The 20,849-nt window shown below is 40.9% G+C and overlaps 2 protein-coding genes across 2 annotated transcripts; both read right to left on the bottom strand.

Annotated features, from left to right (window-relative positions):
* Positions 1-622: 622 nt before the first annotated feature.
* LOC124125375 (NXPE family member 4-like) lies at positions 623-3,229 on the bottom strand. Its single transcript, XM_046488687.2, has 4 exons — positions 3,189-3,229; positions 2,198-2,983; positions 1,938-1,987; positions 623-1,562 (listed from the first exon to the last, which is right to left on the bottom strand). Exons 1-4 carry the CDS (start codon positions 3,227-3,229, stop codon positions 769-771), a joined length of 1,671 nt encoding a protein of 556 aa, XP_046344643.1. The 3' UTR covers positions 623-768.
* Positions 3,230-17,601: 14,372 nt separating this feature from the next.
* On the bottom strand, positions 17,602-20,849 carry LOC124125376. Its single transcript, XM_046488688.2, has 2 exons — positions 20,711-20,849; positions 17,602-18,950 (listed from the first exon to the last, which is right to left on the bottom strand). The coding sequence occupies exon 2, from the start codon at positions 18,948-18,950 to the stop codon at positions 17,820-17,822; it is 1,131 nt and encodes a 376-aa protein (XP_046344644.2). The 5' UTR covers positions 20,711-20,849; the 3' UTR covers positions 17,602-17,819.

Genomic DNA, 20,849 nt, shown 5'->3' with positions numbered 1-20,849 from the left:
AGTCAATCAGTTTCCCTTGCTAGCGATAAAGGAATAAATAGCGTGTGGCTCGTTATATCCTTATGTCAGCCAGTGCTCACTCCGACTACTCCCCTGTATGATGAACTTCTGTTTCACAGAGATGCCTATACTCACAAAATCTCACGTAAAACGGTCTGAACACAGAGATTACACTGGACATGAACCGGTCCGACTAACTACTTAATAACTATTTCATAACTGCATTATATAGGGACATTATTCCTCAATAAAGAATAACATAATATATGCATTTATTTATTTTCCATCCTGATTTAGACCTGGTTGTTAGCCCTGATTAGGTATAGTTACAGTACGCCCTGATATGACTACAATACTGTTGACTATCGCATAAATAGAAATACTGCAATAAGCTGGTATTTAAGGTGAGTGTGATATTCTATTTATTGCCCACGTCAAACCAAACCGAAACCGATTGGATAGGTATATGCCCAAACATGGGCTTTGTTAATATTTTTAGGCACACGAATTATCAAAGTGTTTTGCTATTGTGTGTGTAAACATGACATTAGCAACGATCAACATCTTTATTTACGTCTTATTTCACCTAACTGTAATTCAAGCGCACAGAACAGCTGTAAGAACTCCCAACAAAACGTCAGACAGCGCCACTCTCTCGGGCCGACTATCCGTGTCTCACAATCCCGGCATCGATGTGTACTCAACCCACGTGATGACCTAGCACGCAGAATCAAAAGTGATGTTAGTTGCTGTAAATGGTCAAATAGATTAGTTCGGACATATATAACCCAGCAGAGTGTGTAACATCTGGCCTACTAGCGTCATGTTGGGATGAACATGGTTATTTTCACCAGCAACGGTCATGTCCCAAAAGTCCAGGTAATACACTCTGTCCTGAATGGGTTCAAATTCTTTCTTCAGTATCTGTTGATGAATGGTCCCCCAGTAGTCTTCAATCACACCACGTGCGAACGTAGTGATACGAAACGAGTGCGGGCCTTTCACGAATACCCTCGCTTCCGGGGCACGTTCCAGAAGCGCCTTCACTGATTGCACAGTCCGCCTGACGTGCGTCCTTAGCAACGTGGGAGGGTAGGCTGTGAAGTGGAGGTAGAAATGAATGATGACGATGTCTCGGTTGCCTCTCGGCAGCTCGTCTAGGTAGGCGTGGGTGGCCTTGTGTGCTTCCATGGGAGTAAACTCACCGGAGTTTGTGAACGGCAACTCGTGAGTGCCCCAGAACACAGCGTAGTTGTATTTGGTGCTGGAGAGAGTAGAGGGGAGCGGCCATGCTGGGTAGCGCCATATGTCGGACACCAGAGTCACCTTCTGGCGTTGCTTCAGATATGAGAACCACTGGCGCAGTGTGGAGTCTCCATGCATCCATATTCTTCTGTTACGAAGACACTCGTCCCAGCTCCGTACAGTGTTGGGAAGGGTGTTGGTGCAAGCCGTGGAGCACCATGTCCAGTTGAGGAAGTAACCGACAGGAGGTGCTTGTCTCCACGTGACAAGTGCTGGAATTTGGTTGCATGGTGTCTGTACACTGAACGGGCCTCTACCTGAACAAGGTAAAATAGAGAAAATGATTTATGAAAGATTATTTAAATACGTCGTTTGTCGATGGTTACTGTGTAATTTGCGTTCATTCGCGAATGTTGGTAGGGGGTTGACTAACTGTTTGAAGAGTTACACCAATACAAGGAGATTCTAGGATTCAATAGGCCGTCAATACACACATACAGACAGGTTTCGGCGTTTCTAGGGACATGAATGAAATTCTTTCGAATGGTTTTTTTTCAAATTTTAAGTAAGAGAGATACTCGTTACTCGGATATTATCTGGGTTGTGATATTATGCCTTTCTACATATATTTCCTAACAAGAGGTAAAAACACATTATTTTCATGATTTCATTATTTATAATATAAATCATACCATGAGCCTCCACGGTGACATGCTTGTGAATATTCTGTTGTACATTATGTCTGAAATTGGAAAATATGTAATAAATCATATCAGTATTCATATGAGTCCGTATTAGAAATAATAAAACACAAGAGTTTCCATAGTTTGGCGTCTCTATATTAATTGTCCATGGTCAAATAGAAATTCCATTATCATAGAAAGAAGACCCAATAAATATGTTATCCTAATAAATAAAATGTAGCAGCAATAATGTGTTTTGGATGATTTACTTTTCAAACAGCTTACGCTCCTCTTCAAACATTGGCCATGGAGGCTGGGAACCACCTATCCGGGTCCACTCTGCGCATGTCAGTACTTCCGGATGTCCACAATACCAGGGGAGGCCATAATGGCGTCTAGTCAGGTTACAGACTCGCGTGTAGCCGAGCAGAAAGGGGGAGGGACCACACAACGTCATCTCATACATGAATCTTCTCTGAAATATCGCAAACAACTGCCTCACCAAGTGGCCTTCTCTGTGGATTTTATACAACACTCTCACGGCCTCTCGGGACAAGACAACTGCCGCAAGAACGTCCACCCGTCCTGGCCACAAAACACGAACGACGCCAGTATAACTTCCGTTTCCGTGATCAACCACATATCCTCTTGCGCATGCGCCGTGACTTACTTCCTTTATCCACACCCGGACCCTGTCCCCACCTCGAAGTATACGTTTGTTGTATCCATTCAGCAACTCTATTGATACGTGTATGACTTCACCCACTTCGTAAAATTGTTTAGGATTCAGAAGTGTTGCTCTTGAATATGAAGCATTCGCTAAAGCTAGCTCATCAATTCTTCGATCCCCGTCGAATCTATAATCGATTACATATTCCCCGTCTTCGTATAACCCGTTCAGCACAACATCGTCGAATTCGGTGAACAGATCTTCGTGTTTTAGCCTCGGAAGACGCTCGGGAAACACAACGTCTCTGTCACGTGGAGGTATGTCCGACTGATCCGGTATGGATGGATTTGGGTGGTTTCCGAGTGGTTCATAATTGATTGTAGACCTGTGGAAAGAACCACATAAGACCATAAAACGCCACAAGAAGAACAGCATGTCATATGATTACTCGCCCATCTTCCTGTTATCCAGGCATGTAACACAACCGGCAACATTGTTGAATGTTTATAGGAGACTTTACTTCTGGGCCTACCCTTAGAACTCAGCACCACAAAGCTAACAAACATCCTACATTACCTCCAACACGCTACCTAGAACACACGCCCACCACATAATCATCGGTCACAGTCATATCAGCAGTCTCTTTATCGTCTGCAGCAAAAACCTGCAGTATTCAGCCATACTTCAGGGCTTTCAGCTCGCAGTGGTTGTGCCAGTAGGCTCATTTTCGGCAGTAACTCGGGTTATTTTTGCCCATAACTACAGATCGGGATTGTCCCCTTGGTTTATGGAATTTGTAAATTGTATTGTCATCGGAAACAACTATTTTCACAGCCTGGACAGTGCAGAGTAACGGAGTAAGTCGAGTTCAGCCAGTTTGAAGTCTGTAGTGGAGAGATAGTCATTCGTAATATGTATAATTGAGATATTTCAAACCAACTGCTACATAAGAACAACTTCAAAATACCTAAATCCTGTTATTTAAAGTTTGTTGGAGAAATAAATTCGTTCATCTTTTTTGGCACTATTTCTACAACATGTCAACCCTAACAATGGGGAGATGTCATATTGATTTTTTTTTTAAATGACTTGGTTGAATGGAAATATGCATTAGTTTGCGATGAAATTAATTATATCAATTCCTTTTGAAAAACTATTAATTTTGTTACCATTATTTTGAATTGACTTTGAATAATATTTGTTTTGCCTATCACTTCCTGTGACCCCTTTACGGAACGTTCTAAGATTGCTTCCCTGTGTAACCACGTGTAATTACGCGTTCCAAAAAGACCACCTCTTCTTGTCGGCATCGTAGAATGTTAATGTCCTAAATGTGTTCATCCCTTCCGAAACTTACGATTAAACCAGATATAACAGGTGATGGACACTTGAACACAGGAGTAAGCGAGACATTTAATGTGACGCAAGACAGCGAGGGACACTTGAACACAGGAGTGAGCGAGACATTTAATGTGACGGCAAGACAGCAAGGGACACTTGAACACTGGAGTAAGCGAGACATTTAATGTGACGGCAGGACATCGAGGGACACTTGAACACAGTAGTAAGCGAGACATTTAATGTGATGGAAAGACAGAAAGGTACACTTGAAGACGGGAGTAAGCGAGACCTTTAATGTCACGGCAAGACAGCGAGGGACACTTGAACACAGGAGTAAGCGAGACATTTAATGTCACGGCAAGACAGCGAGGGACACTTGAACACAGGAGTAAGCGAGACATTTAATGTCACGGCAAGACAGCAAGGGGCACTTGAACACAGAAGTAAGCGAGACATTTAATGTCACGGCAAGACAGCAAGGGGCACTTGAACACAGAAGTAAGCGAGACATTTAATGTGACGGCAAGACAGCAAGGGACACTTGAACACAGAAGTAAGCGAGACATTTAACGTCACGGCAAGACAGCAAGGGACACTTGAACACAGAAGTAAGCGATACATTTAATGTCACGGCAAGACAGCAAGGGACACTTGAACACGGGAGTAAGCGAGACCTTTAATGTCACGACAAGACAGCGAGGGACACTTGAACACAGGAGTGAGCGAGACATTTAATGTGACGGCAAGACAGCGAGGGGCACTTAAACACAGGAGTAAGCGAGACATTTAATGTGACGCAAGACAGCAAGGGACACTTGAACACAGGAGTAAGCGAGACATTTAATGTGACGCAAGACAGCAAGGGACACTTGAACACAGAAGTAAGCGAGACATTTAATGTCACGGCAAGACAGCAAGGGACACTTGAACACTGGAGTAAGCGAGACCTTTAATGTAACGGCAAGACAGCAAGGGGCACTTGAACACTGGAGTAAGCGAGACATTTAATGTCACGGCAAGACAGCAAGGGGCACTTGAACACGGGAGTAAGCGATACATTTAATGTGACGGCAAGACAGCAAGGGACACTTGAACACAGGAGTAATCGATACATTTAATGTGACGGCAAGACAGCAAGGGACACTTGAACACAGTAGTAAGCCAGACCTTTAATGTGACGGCAAGACAGCAAGGGACACTTGAACACAGGAGTAAGCGAGACATTTAATGTCACGGCAAGACAGCGAGGGACACTTGAACACAGGAGTAAGCGAGACCTTTAATGTCACGGCAAGACAGCAAGGGACACTTGAACACAGGAGGAAGCGAGACATTTAATGTGACGGCAAGACAGCGAGGGGCACTTGAACACAGGAGTAAGCGAGACCTTTAATGTGACGGCAAGACAGCAAGGGACACTTGAACACAGAAGTAGGCGAGACATTTAATGTCACGGCAAGACAGCAAGGGGCACTTGAACACAGGAGTAAGCGAGACATTTAATGTCACGGCAAGACAGCAAGGGACACTTGAACACAGGAGTAATCGATACATTTAATGTGACGGCAAGACAGCAAGGGACACTTGAACACAGAAGTAGGCGAGACATTTAATGTGACGGCAAGACAGCAAGGGACACTTGAACACGGGAGTAAGCGAGACATTTAATGTGACGGCAAGACAGCGAGGGGCACTTGAACACTGGAGTAAGCGAGACATTTAATGTCACGGCAAGACAGCGAGGGGCACTTGAACACGGGAGTAAGGGAGACATTTAATGTCACGGCAAGACAGCAAGGGACACTTGAACACGAGAGTAAGCGCGACCTTTAATGTCACGACAAGACAGCAAGGGACACTTGAACACAGGAGTAAGCGAGACATTTAATGTCACGGCAAGACAGCAAGGGGCACTTGAACACAGAAGTAAGCGAGACATTTAATGTCACGGCAAGACAGCAAGGGGCACTTGAACACAGGAGTAAGCGAGACATTTAATGTGACGGCAAGACAGCAAGGGACACTTGAACACAGGAGTAAGGGAGACATTTAATGTGATGGCAAGACAGCAAGGGACACTTGAACACAGGAGTAAGCGAGACATTTAATGTCACGGCAAGACAGCAAGGGGCACTTGAACACAGGAGTAAGCGAGACATTTAATGTCACGGCAAGACAGCAAGGGACACTTGAACACGAGAGTAAGCGAGACCTTTAATGTCACGACAAGACAGCAAGGGACACTTGAACACAGGAGTAAGCCAGACCTTTAATGTGACGGCAAGACAGCAAGGGGCACTTGAACACGGGAGTAAGGGAGACATTTAATGTCACGGCAAGACAGCAAGGGACACTTGAACACGAGAGTAAGCGAGACCTTTAATGTCACGACAAGACAGCAAGGGACACTTGAACACAGGAGTAAGCGAGACATTTAATGTCACGGCAAGACAGCAAGGGGCACTTGAACACAGAAGTAAGCGAGACATTTAATGTGACGGCAAGACAGCAAGGGGCACTTGAACACAGGAGTAAGCGAGACATTTAATGTGACGGCAAGACAGCAAGGGACACTTGAACACAGGAGTAAGCGAGACATTTAATGTGATGGCAAGACAGCAAGGGACACTTGAACACAGGAGTAAGCGAGACATTTAATGTCACGGCAAGACAGCAAGGGGCACTTGAACACAGAAGTAAGCGAGACATTTAATGTCACGGCAAGACAGCAAGGGACATTTGAACACAGGAGTAAGCGAGACATTTAATGTGTTGGCAAGACAGCAAGGGACACTTGAACACAGGAGTAAGCGAGACATTTAATGTGACAGCAAGACAGCGAGGGGCACTTGACCACTGGAGTAAGCGAGACATTTAATGTCACGACAAGACAGTGAGGGACACTTGAACACAGGAGTAAGCGAGACATTTAATGTCACGGCAAGACAGCAAGGGGCACTTGAACACAGAAGTAAGCGAGATATTTAATGTCACGGCAAGACAGCAAGGGGCACTTGAACACAGAAGTAAGCGAGACATTTAATGTCACGGCAAGACAGCAAGGGACACTTGAACACAGAAGTAAGCGATACATTTAATGTCACGGCAAGACAGCAAGGGACACTTGAACACTGGAGTAAGCGAGACATTTAATGTGACGGCAAGACAGCAAGGGACACTTGAACACAGGAGTAAGCGAGACATTTAATGTCACGGCAAGACAGCAAGGGGCACTTGAACACAGAAGTAAGCGAGATATTTAATGTCACGGCAAGACAGCAAGGGGCACTTGAACACAGAAGTAAGCGAGACATTTAATGTCACGGCAAGACAGCAAGGGACACTTGAACACAGAAGTAAGCGATACATTTAATGTCACGGCAAGACAGCAAGGGACACTTGAACACTGGAGTAAGCGAGACATTTAATGTGACGGCAACTCTCTATATAGTCCAGGCAATCTAGGCCATTTTTTCACTAAACTTGGAACAAATTGCAACAGAATTTATTTTACCACAATGCATTTCTACAAGGTCCCGAAAACAACATACTAAAAGTCCCAAGCATTCCCAGTTTGGGAAATATGTCTAATTTGCATAATCCAATATGGTAACCGATTATCAATATATCTTCTATATTTCAGATGAGGGTCAATGTTTTGATGAAAAAAAGCATGTGTTGTATTGCGAAATAACCATATTATGTTTCTAAAAAGATATTCACAACAACCGAACGTTTTCGACTATTGACAAATCTGCAAAAATTCAAGATGGCCGCCAATTTCAAGATGGCCGACAAGTTTTCTAAATGTGTGTTTACACTATTGAATCTTTGAACTTTTCTACAATGGTGTGCTAGGACTTATATGCATAAAGCTTGGCACATTAACTCACTGAAGTATAGTTAACACTTTAAGATAAGAAATTCCATCACCAGAGCCCCATGGTGGCCCAAAATTCCAAGATGGCCGCCAAGTGTTTGATGGCTAGACATAGAATATCAAGACACTGTTGTTCTCTGATGACATATTTGAATGATTTGAACTTCTACATTTGAGTAAACAGACCCAAGGATGTATGTAGAATACTCAGTCATTTGCATAAATCCAATATAACCACCAAATACCAATTTTTACTCTTAAATGAGTTTAGATATCAATGTTGATTGTTATTGTCTGAATCTACTTATTAACATGACAATAAAGGCTATAACAAGTTTCGTTTTCATTCATGTAAATACTTTTTGGAACAAGTATTATCTATATGAGGTCCTCTCAGAATTTACACCAAACCAGTTGTTTATGTAATATGACTTAGGCAATTTACAAAACACCTTAATATTTCAGTAATGTTCCAATTATTTTTCCATTTATTTTATTATAACGATTTCTCCAAACATATTCATGTTGAATTCCGTCACCCATTGACTGAAATTGATAGGGTTAAATGAAAATGAAATTTTACTTTGTGGCTTCTAATCCAAACATAAATAAGTCTATTGTGATGTTTTAAGCCATTTGGGCTGTTTCAGTCAATTTGTAAATTGCCTGAAGTGAATCACACTTTAGACATTAAATGTAAGATATATGAAAAACAGAGATTAATATAATATAAATCAATATTTTTCGTCATACTACTGTTATTATTCCACTGACTGTACATGATTAACATACGCATCGTCAACCTGCCGCTGTTCACGACGGGAAACGTTGATTTTCAACAAAGATAATAGAAATAGAAATATCGCGACGGTACATTAACGGGACATACTGGATTATCAAGTGTATTTTATATCCATGCTAGAAGGCTTTATACCACGGCCCTATTCGCGACCATATATCTTCTATTTGCGGTGTATTCGAAGGGTACAATACTGTGTAACCCGTCTTGGAGGGTAATACATTTCTCAGCGGGTGAATAAATCCCTGATACCCCGCCACGAGCGAAACAGGCTGCACGTGGATTTCTCAAGGGTAGATAATCCCTTATACCCCCTTCAATGCAAAAAAAGCCACACGTCTTTTTCCCGAGTCAATGGAAGTCACGTGATATAGCACAAGTTAACCTCTGCTCAGTCGAACAGCAGTTTTCTATCAATGTTGAATTTGTGGTAATTCTTTAACAATGTCAGATTAAGATAAATTAGTTGGAGCAGGAGCACTCGGGGTACATGACGTTTTATGCGGCCCTAGTTAGGTTTTATAAAACTCCGGAGAGTAGTATGGTTACTCATAATAGTTACTTAACGGTTACAGCCTGTTGCCAATTCACAGTCTTAGTCTGGTCATTCTGTAATTTAACCTCAAGAAAATTGCAACAGTATATTTTACGACTGTTTCCTTTTAATTGAATGTATTTGAGTTTTTATTAAAAAGTCTACCAAAATCAACCTTCGGGAAAATGGTTAATTCCCGCATCAAAAAAGATAAAAACCAACGAGGAGAATATGGCATCTACGGGCCGCCGTACATCAAGAAGAGCTCGCAAAGGGAGATAATTCGTAGTGATCCTGCTAGTGCCTTGGAAAATATTCAGAAAAAACAACGATAACGGAGCCGTATTATTTCATGGTAAGTTGACAAATACACATTTATTTAAAAATGTAATTAATAATGATGAAAATAATAGCAGTTGGCTTCCAATATACTTCTAACATGCCCATCAACCATAAATTGTGTAGCGTCGTCTGCTATGTAACTACGGCCGCACCAGCAGAGAACATGGGTGTTAAACACGACCGATAACCATATTCCTGTCTTTTATAAATTCATCCAACATTGTTACAATTATTAGAAACATAATTATGAGAAAAATTATATCGAAAAGTGGACCCTCCTTGATAAAATAAAAAATGTATGGAAGCCCATGAGTGACATGATGTATAATCATTTGCGTAATGCGTACGTAATCTGCAATTCATTAAATTCATTACGTTTAACAACAAATATTGACAATATTGATATCGGAACAAGTTACCTATTTCTAAAACACCCGATATTGACATTTCTCGACTTGAGTGCATTTGTTTTACTGTTTAAAGTCACAAAATTAACTCTTTTAACCGGCTTGTAACTTTTTTTTTGTCTGGGAAATTGGTGAAAAACGGAACCAGGAAAATTCAGCAAATGCAGATGTAATTACTTGAAATATATAGGAATTTAAACAACTTTGCTCTCTTTTGGCACGATGCTGTTAGACATTTTCTTATTTCAGAATTACGGCTACCATTCTGGAACGGCATGATCTTAGACAACAGCGCCAGTGGATTCTGTCTCCGTTTCTTGACTTGAAACAAAATTTGTAGCAGGAGTAGACCAAATACTGTCCCCAAAGATTGTTTGGAATACAGCGAGGTACTTGTGTGTTTATTCGCCGAAGGCCCGGGTTCGATTCCCCACATGGGTGCAATGCGTGAAGCCCATTTCTGGTGTCCCTCGGGGCAATCTCATTAAAATCAAATCTTTGTACTCGCTACCGCCAAACAAAGATCTGAGGACATCCCATTAGGGGTCGCGTCAGAACGACCTTTCATCCGACCAATCAGAGCGTCGCTTACCAGATCATTAAGGTGACAGTCGGAACGTGTTTTCTAATCATGCAACCACGAAATATTTGACACGGGGTATTCCGAACGACAGTTACGGGTTTTATGATTATATCCATACAATCTAGGCCATCTATAAGCCATTCCAGAGTGTTCTTCTTATCAGTTTTAAATTTTTTAATCGAGAATACTTCAAAATATGTTTCGAAGCGTAGTCGCCAGTTTGAAACTAGTGTCGTAAAGCTCAAGAAAGCTGAATTCTGATTGGCTAATGTCGATTTCTTGTCAGTCATTTCATTGGTCGGTCAAAATTCGAGTAAGGTCGTTCTGACGTGACCCGTAATGGGATGTCCTCAGATCTTTGTTTAGCGGTAGCGAGAACTAAGATCTGATTTTAATGAGATTGCTCTCGGGGGCACGGGTGGCCCAATCGTCTAAGGCGCCGCGATTCGCTGTGCAGAGTTGCGTCCCTTGGGCACCCCAGAAACCTATGATTGTGGGTACGAATCCCGGTTCGCCCCGATTACGTTTCTAGGTTTGTCAGCACCATACCCGTGCTCGTGGGTTTCACCGAAGAGGTAAACGTCTGAGACATGCATCACTTCGGGCTTTCCTTCCACATTAAGCTGACACACCGTGATATAACTGAAATAATGTCAAAAGCGGCGACAAACCCAACTCACTCACTCAGGTGTCCCCCGCCTTGATATAACTGGAATATTGCTAAAAGCGGCGTAAAACCATACTCACTCACTCACTTGAGCGTTTGCCATATTGCTATGCTATGCAATATTCTATGATTATCTTGTACTTTTACTCCATTTGAATAGATTTGCTCACTAAAATAAATGAATCTATAGTCAGTATAGCCTGTGTTCACTCAGCGTATCAGCGACAGTAATAGATAACCGGCTGACATGAGTCTCGCCGGGGCCCCTTTCACCAGAATAGACTATAGTCGGCCAACTACCCATGCGTTACCAAGTTCCAGTTCTTTATGATATTAACATATTTATTTCCATAAAGTGGAGGGATTGGCAAACTAGCAAATTTTGCTTATCTGAATGCCTCTCCAAAACATGATACACATACAAATTACAATGTATTAAAGTGATATGAGAAATAGCATACATGATATAATTGACATTAAAGATGATTATTGTTCTGTAAGTGTTTTATTACTGGATTATCTTTCGAAACTACAGCTACGTTATATTATTTACATCTAGCACAACAACATCACAGTATCATATATACTTGCCGTAAAAGGCGACTGTGCTTGTCGTTAAAGGCGACTACTAACGGGATCGGGTGGTCAGACTCGCTGACTTGGTTGATGCATGTCATCGATCCCAATTGCGTGGATCGCTGCTCATGATGTCAATCACTGGATTGTCTGGTCCAGACTCGATTATTTACTGGCCGCCGTCATATAGCTGCAATATTGCTGAGTGCGGCATTATACAACAACAACAAATTTAACTTCTGGAAATACGGCAACAAATATACTTACTTAAACGAATGAGTGATCAACTATCAGTAGTTGTGAATAAGCATCGGAGTTTATAAAAGTTGGGATTTATACGACAAAAGTTTGGTAATAATTTTCTTTCAAATCTAAAACAAGTTTACTGGAACATATGATATTCATTTCCCCTTGTACGCGAGTCACAATTCGGGCAGAGTCTCAATCAAAGGAACATTCTGCCACGACCCGTTTCTACGGACAAAATAGTATCGCTTGTACGAAATTGTAAAACTTGTATTGAAGGACACTTGACTTAACAAACCATCCATTGTCTTTGGAATTATATAAACGTCAAAACTTGCATCCAAATAACATAAAATAGCAAATATTTCAGTTGGAGGCTTAAGCTTGCTCATTGTTACCTGGCTACAATTATTAATGGCTATGTATGACTGCCCCCCCCCCCCCCCCCCCCCCCCCCCCCCCCCCCACACACACACACCACACACAATTAGGTGATTTCTTCCACAATTAGTATATTAAGTTCTTAAAATGATAAATGAAGTTTGCATATAATATGTATGACTTCATTCCAATATTTGAAAATCTATGGCAACATTTAACTTCTCGGCCACTCTTCATATATGTCCTCTATTTGACCTTGAACTATTATAATGAATTAAATTGTCCCTGTGATATTTTTTATAAAGTAAATAAAAGTTGTATACCCAGATTGTTCTTTAATTTAGTTATATTAGAAAGAAAACTATAATAAATTTAAATCTCTTCCTTCCTACAAATATCCAAGAATACGAAAATACGAATTATATAGGCCTATATCTTGTGACCTTGAGAAAGGTCATTCCCATGAGTTGATTTTGGTAGACTTTTTTTTCCCTGAAAGCTGACATGCTACCAAATAACATAAAGTATGAATTAATTCTGTTGCAATTTTCTTGAGGTTGGCCATTTATTTCGACCAAATTGACCAGACTATCTGTGTCTGGGCGTTGGGATTACTGTCGCCTGTGAAACTGAGACATATTGTGTTTCTGTAAGACAGGGCATCGTTTAACTAAGTGTCAACTAGAAAACAAAAGTGTTAGTTGATTTACGCGAGCCTTTGGGTCTCCGTTTGATATAAAGAATTTAACATATGCTTGTTTTATTAATATATCTTAGACTTTAAATTATTATAAATACATTTACCTCACATTTGACAAGAATTTCATCCAATTTAAGAAACATTTGCTTACCTCGTAATAATTATCCAATAGAAAACCAACAGTCCGATGCAAAACGTTAACACAACAAAGAGCAGTCTGAGTATTGCAACATTGGGCCGTGTACGCGCCATTATGTAACCCCCCAACGACCGCAGCTGCAAGTGATGCACAGCCTTGAATGTGCACGCCGGAAGCATATGACATAAAAATATTCCCTTAATCAAGGAAACGGAATATCTAATGCACAAGAAACTAAAGGCAAAATAAGCCTTGATACGGAAGAACCTTTAAAAAAAAATTAAAAAAATCATTAGAGACCATTACAGTTTTTAAGCTTTCAGTAAAGTTTCTTCAGTTATTCAATTGTTTTGGCAGTTCTTTATTAGAGATATGCATTTACGTAACAAAACTCGCAGATGTTCTCTAATTTAGTATTCAAGAAATTTTTATAGAGTAAAACGATTCATTCACTTACCATGTGTGTCGAATGGTCTTAATTATCAGATATACTTTTAGATTATGGGGGGCGGTCGGCTAGTCTTGTGATTAAAGCATTCGTTCCGTCACGCCGAAGACCCGAGTTCGATTCCCGACAAAGGGACAATGTGTGAAGCCCATTTCTGGTGTCCCCCGCCGTGATATTGCTCGAATACTTCTAGAAGCGGCTTAAACCTCACTCACTCACTCACAGTAGATTATGGTATCATGACGTGGCAGTAAGTGGGGTCCCAGTGGCATATCGGTACATGAGTCACCAGTTAAACGTGGGGTGAGTGATTATTTATCATAACTAGGTGGTGATCTTTGCAAACTGTGGGCATCCTAAGCTCAATAAATATGCGTACGCGGATCTGGGTGGTGTGGGTGTGAGGGGACTGAATGGTATCCTGAACAATTTACTTGTTTCGTCTAGCATTTAAAAAAAATATATCCGCGACTTAAATAATATTAATGATTGCAATCTGCATATATGTATTTAATGACTGCCCACGTAGACGTGCATGTCATCAGTTTCTACATTGAGGATGTTGATGCTGATGTCTGTTCAAGCTGTATATTGTATCTTTAGAGACAGACAGACAGACAGTATAATGCCTCCGGTCCAAACTAATTACAAAAGCATGATCATGTATACGCATTTATATCATATTTACAATTGGGCGGGTTTTTTTCAAAATTACAAGAAATAGGAATAGATAGACATGTCTAATAATATGAATGTTCTTACTCTTATTAATTATAGGATATTTATTTAACATTTTACAATGAACTTGTTTCTCAGTTCAATGTAGGAATCACACAATATTACATAGAAGATGTGCAATTCATCTTCAACAAGAAAATAGCCTTTAAGCTTGCATGACATACAATATCTACACTTAAAACCTGTTCAACAATTTGAAGGGATTTAAACTGGTTATAGTAAAAACTCTCTTGTTTTGCGTGTAATGATGCTTGCCAAGGCTGAAAGAGATTATCATGTTATCTTTGCTTAAACAGTGCAGTGGAAGCTGTCTGGTTCCCTATTTGCTGACTAATCCAGGCCAAGCCAAATCCCAATTTAAACAGAATAAAAAATGTGTTTCCCATGTATTACGTTCAACACCATCCAAAGATTGTAACATAATATAACACACCTACTGTTTGCTGAATGTCATCGTCTGCCTTTGTCGTATATACAACCTGTAGGGCATTCTCCCACATTCCCCCAGAACCAGGTTATTATAAGTTGATCTACTAACCTTTAAACTAGATTTACAAAGTTTAATATGTACAGCTTACATATTACAATATGTGGTTCCCCATATTTTGAAAAAAAGTGTTTAATACAATTAAGTATTTAATATATCTGGACAACTCATATTACCACTTGACCTGTGATAATTATCAACAGAAAACATTGCCTCATTTGCTTGGATACAGAACAGATCTGATCTTTGCTCCAGATTAACGTAGGGGTGAGTACAAGTCCCAGGCATGTATATGATGCCACTGTTTCTATAGATGCACCATCACACAACCACTTGGATACAGAACAGATCTGATCTTTGCTCCAGATTAACGTAGGGGTGAGTACAAGTCCCAGGTATGTATATGACGCTACTGTTTCTATAGATGCACCATCACACAACCACTTTTATACGACCTGGAGGGACCACTATTTCTAAACACAATAATATCAGTTCTCTTCAGATTAACTTTCAGGCCAGTATGTTTACAAACACTCCCTGGTACAGTTATCTTTCTCTACTGTTGTGAACAGGTGTCGGCCATTGCTGAGACATTGTCGGCACACACGAGAGAACACGAATGGTTAATGGAAGATGTAACAGTAATAGCTTGACCACCTCTCTTCCCATAAGGGCCATTTCCTTTAAAAATATATCAAATAGTTGTGGACTTACAACACATCCTTGACGGATGCCAATGTTACAGGTGAACCACTTAGAGATACGTTAGAGGTTCTAACTCAAGCAAATAAAGTATTATACATTGAGGGGATAAAAAGTGTACTTTTACTACCAACGTCACACAGTGAATGCAGGGGAACATCGCGTCTTAAAAATTAGGAGTGTCATATGCCTTGGCAAAGTCAATGAAGATGCAGTAAAATCTGCCAAGAGGCAGCTTTTACTATTACAGAAAGAAAAGACTCTTACCAAAGAAAGTATTTTTTAACTATAGCCTGTAATAGAAAGGAAAATTGTCAATAGTGGAGTAACGATCCCTTCTTGGTCAGTGAATGGTTTATTAAGTTCTCCAGTAGGTATGTCCGTAGAAGGAAGCAAATCACCATCAATATCAGGGGGCAATACACTGACTGGTTCAACAGACAGGAGTGACATGAAGTGATCCACCACCTGCTGACATCATATTGACTGTGAAATGCCACAAAACATATTACATTGTTTAAGTATTCTCCAGAATCCTTACCAGCTGCTACTAACTGTTTTCTTCTGGGCACTGAAATATTGTTCCTTCTTAATTCGAAAGCTAGTCTTAATCAAATTTTGTCACTGTCTAAGAGCACTTGTGTTCAGAATAAAATATCTGCCACCTAAGAGGTACTCGAATGTACCTCAAAAGTTGCATATAGCTCGGCATAAGTTGCAGGACCCGTGAAGATCCGGGGTAGAATAGGTCTTCAGCAACCCATGCTTGTCGTAAAAGGGGACTATGCTTGTCGTAAAAGGCGACTAACGGGATCGGGTGGTCAGGCTCGCTGACTTGGTTGATGCATGTCATCGATCCCAATTGCGTGGATCGATGCTCATGATATCAATCACTTGACTGTCTGGTCCAGACTGGATTATTTACAGACCGCCGTCATACAGCTGGAATATTGCTGAGTGCAGCGTTAAAACAACAAACCAACAAACCAAATCGGCATTAGGAAAAAGTTGATGTCATGCCTATGGTCATACAGTCTTGTGGGGGATTGGTGTGTTTTGTCACGCTGAATCTATATGCATAGATCTAAATATGAAACAGATGAGGCGGTTTTACTGGTCTCTGTACCGGAATAGCTATTTGACTGTATTGAACAGATCGTCGATATACCTGAAGCCTGGTATGTTCTTGACCACATTATCTAGTTTTCATTTGGCCATTTACACCTAAATTTAACATTGATGTTATCAACGAGGACCTGCAGCATTTCACATAATTTACTCAGTAAACTTCAGATGACATTTGATTTACCCTTTCATAAATTGTCCTGAACCTCTAAAGTTTGTTTGTTGATTTTTGTTTAACGCTGCACTGATCAATATTCCAGCTACATGACGGCTTTCTGTAAATAATCCGAGTCTGGACTAGACAATCCAGTCACTGATATCATGAGCATCGATCCACGGAACTGGGCTATGGTGACATGCATCAACCAAGTCAGCGTGCCTGACTACCTGATCCCTATAGTCGCCTCTTACGACATGTATAGGCTGCTGAGGACCTATTCTCTACCCGGATCTTCAAAACAAGGAAACAATGTTTACCTGGAAACAAATCAATTTCTCAGAAATGTTGACATACACATTTCGGGTGAATGAATGATCCCTATAAAAGATACGTCGAAATATGGCCAAATGCAACATCTAGGGCATAGAGGCAGCTGGTGGTCAAAGCTCACGCACTGACCTGCGTTGTTTTGGGGATTGTGAATATATCGAAAAAAATAAATTGAAAAATTCTTGAAAAATATAATTATGCTTCATACTGTTGACTACAAAGAAATTGCCTGCCACAAAATTACATTGTTGCAGGGTGGTTTTCTTTCAAAATATTCAGGCTCCTTATTTATAAATAAACAATGTATTGTGGCGATGTGTTCCTACTGTAAGTATTGACAAGTATGTCCATTATTTAGAGATATTAGAACCTGATTAGCGTTATCAGCATCCACACGGAGAGAAAAACGAAATAGCATTATAACTAAAAGACTTATATTTTCCGTTCTTGTAACACAAGATAGTGATCACATTAAAGTCAACCAGTACAATTAAACGACGAGCTGACTCAGCTGGTTCAAATACTAACAACATAATGGGAATGAACAAGCAAGCACTTCGAGAATATCTAAAAATAGGTATCTATTGCCAATCGGTAAAAGGCATGGCATTGTGTCTAACGTGTTCATTCTGTCTCTAGGCGCCATATGTCACCTTGTAGACCTTCACATCCCCACAACTGACCGACACTGCCAACTGCCGGCCGCGGTCAGTCTTCTTAAAGGAGATCCCCACGGCGTCTAGAAGACATGACCCGCCAGGCAACACATTTCCCATTATCTCGTCCTTGCTGTTCACCCATCCGATTCCTTCGGTCTTCAAGCCGCAGAAAAACACATTGCCATCGTCATCCGCAGTGACTCCTCTCAGCCGAACAGTGGTATCACCCACGAGTATTCTCTTTACTCTTTGATCTGCGCGTATTCGGAACAAACAGTTCCGTTTGGTGTCTGACACTAACGCCGAGGTTGGGGACTCGGTCGCCATGTTGTAAGGATTCTCAAAAGTGTTTTTTGCAACTGATGTAATAAAACGACCACTGTAAGTCAAAATATCAACGGTATCTGTTGTCCCGGCTAGGACTTGTTTGGTTTCAGAGAGATGCGCGATGCCGAAATATCTTCTTTTGGTCGTGTGCATTACAGGTAAAAAGGTCACTTTACCTTCCCGTAGCTTGATAGTAATCGTTGCAATCTTTCTTAATGATGGAAGTGTGACAAGCACTGTGTCTTCATCCTTCTGACAAACTCCCATAATCCGACCAGCATCGTTGCCCTTTTTATCGAAGAAATGATCCCCTAAAAATGTCCCGTTTTGGTTGAAAGCCTTCAGAGAACAATTGGCCCAATCTGTTGCCAAGATGACACCAGATTTCAGTACCAACACAGACCTAACATCTGGAGGCACCTCATCGTCTTCGACATCAGTGGAAAACTCTTTTAAGAGGGCAAATCTGGGAATATCACCGTCACGTGGAACGTCGGCATCCTGTTCCAATCCGGGCACACTGGAAGCCACCGACCCAACATCCGTTTCCATCATCTCAAAATCAACGCTCGACCCTTCCTTGGCGATATGGCTGAGTTTTCTGACATCATGAGATTTACATGTCACCGAGTGCGTGAACTCACAGTCGACACACATCGCCATGTCACAGTCGTGACACTTGCACGTGGCTGGCACGTGTTTCTGTCGTTTATCGCAGATGTCACACTTTGGCGGGTATGTGCTTTTTGCTTGTGTTGAGTCTGGACCACTTGTCGCCATCTGAAACATCAAATGGTCAGATTGGTCAACTGGAACTGTCAAACTGTAAAGTAACGGAAAACTTTGGTATATTTGTATTTGTATTTTTAAATCTAATGTAGCAAGGGAAGTAACTCTGGAAGATATAATTTGTCTTGACAAGTAACTCTTAGATGAGCATGCAAAGTTTCATTCATATAACGCCAGTAACTTCTGAGAAAAGTTGTCCCCATTGCAGACACTATGTCGTAAGTTGAAAAGCATCGAGCAAGGACCATAACTCTGTAAGAAAATAATTTATGGCACCAATTTTCGAACTCAGTCTTGACAAGTATCTCTTAGATAAGCATGCAAACTTCAGTAGTTTCTTAGACAACTTGTCCCCATTTCATGCAGTATGCACTAAGTTGAAAAATGGGGAGCAAGGGCCATGAATTTAAGACACCAATTTTCGAACTCATTTAAGATCCTGACCAGTCATATCAGTGTGTAAATTTCATTTCTGTAACCTCCTATCTTCCGCTTTCTGGGCTGGCGCTCTGTATCCACTCGACCACTGAAGCGTCTCTTCAGTCGGCCTTATCGTGACAATACAGTCTTAGCCCAACATCAGCTTTGGGGACAATGTAAATTTAGGAGATAACCCTTCTGTATTTCAATTTTGAGGTTTCTAACATATAATCGATACCTGTAAATTTCATTCGAAACCGAAAGAGTCAGTAAAATAAAAGGTAAAGGGCACACATAATTTGTGTTCACTACACATAATTTGTGCAAAGTTTGATGACGGAGTGATAGGTACGTACAAACTACACATATACCAAGTTTCCATAAGAAGTTTCAAAGGTCATATCTTAAAATATCGGGAAAAAACATAAATGTTTGTTAAACCCCACTACTGATTACACATGTATAAAATTAAATGAAATTAAAGAAATTGACAGGAATATGATAGATTAATGGCCATAAACTGAACCTCTTGAACAAGTTGGTGTGCCATCATGGGGGTGAGTAAGTGTTGCTTTAAGCCGCATCAGCAATATTCCAACTATTCGCGGGTCATTGTGGGTACAAGCATGTGAAATGGTGCTTCACTGGCTCAGCGCTTTCTGGGGATAAGATGTTTACGACGGAAAAACAGGCCATGACATAAGGACACTTTACTTTCAGTCAAAGAAGCTAAAAAAATCGTCGAAACAAATCCATCAAAATACATTTTCTGCTGAGGCCGGAAATGTGAAATTCATTTCTACTTTCGCTTTCGTTGGAAAAACAACACATCGGATTCAAATGAAAGGGCGTAATATAAAGCTTTACGTCATTGCTTCTTAGGGGGGGTCAAGTGTATATATCATAAGTGTTGGTCTATATCTCAAACTAGAAGACTTTCACATAAGAAATATTCATTAATACAAATTTGGCAACTAAATTGAGAAAATCAGTACGACATTGTGACACCCACGAATATAGGTTTCGTGAGGTGGACGACTAGGACAGTGAGAGTACCGTGCGAGTGTGCAGCAGATCACATTTCTATCACTATAAATGGCATCATGTGCAGGTAAATACGGGTTATATTAAACACCTTATCGTGTATCTGCTACATGAAAACCCAGCAGGCGTTGTGAGCCATACGGACAATTCGAGCGTGTGGTAGAGGTGTGCGCCGTACACTGTGACAGTAAATGGAGGCGCCGTACACTGTGACAGTAAATGGAGGCGACATATTGTCATGGGGCCTGCAGAAATATGAAAAATAGACAACATATCAAGTCACCAACCTTTGGCAATAATAAGCAGAGACCACTATGCAACTATCTTCATTCGAAAATCCCTGGAAGACGGTGATGAAACCTGAATAGGCTTAAAAGAAAGAGTAAGATATTTTACGCTTTACTGCTAACAAAAGGGGAATAACTG

Source organism: Haliotis rufescens, unplaced genomic scaffold (assembly GCF_023055435.1).
Source record: "Haliotis rufescens isolate VD_foot unplaced genomic scaffold, xgHalRufe1.0.p SCAF_18, whole genome shotgun sequence".
NCBI lineage: Eukaryota > Metazoa > Mollusca > Gastropoda > Lepetellida > Haliotidae > Haliotis > Haliotis rufescens.
Note: the sequence above shows the minus strand (reverse complement) of the source record. Positions and strands in the feature narration are given on the sequence as shown.

Excerpts from the sequence above, each read along its gene's own strand:
- LOC124125375 (XM_046488687.2), bottom strand. The coding sequence starts at position 3,229 with ATGACTGTGACCGATGATTATGTGGTGGGCGTGTGTTCTAG. Across the intron at positions 2,984-3,188 it reads GTGGTGGGCGTGTGTTCTAG|GTCTACAATCAATTATGAAC; the intron begins GTAGCGTGTTGG and ends TTCTTTCCACAG. Across the intron at positions 1,563-1,937 it reads TGTCACCGTGGAGGCTCATG|GTAGAGGCCCGTTCAGTGTA; the intron begins GTATGATTTATA and ends TACCTTGTTCAG.
- LOC124125376 (XM_046488688.2), bottom strand. The coding sequence starts at position 18,950 with ATGGCGACAAGTGGTCCAGACTCAACACAAGCAAAAAGCACATACCCG.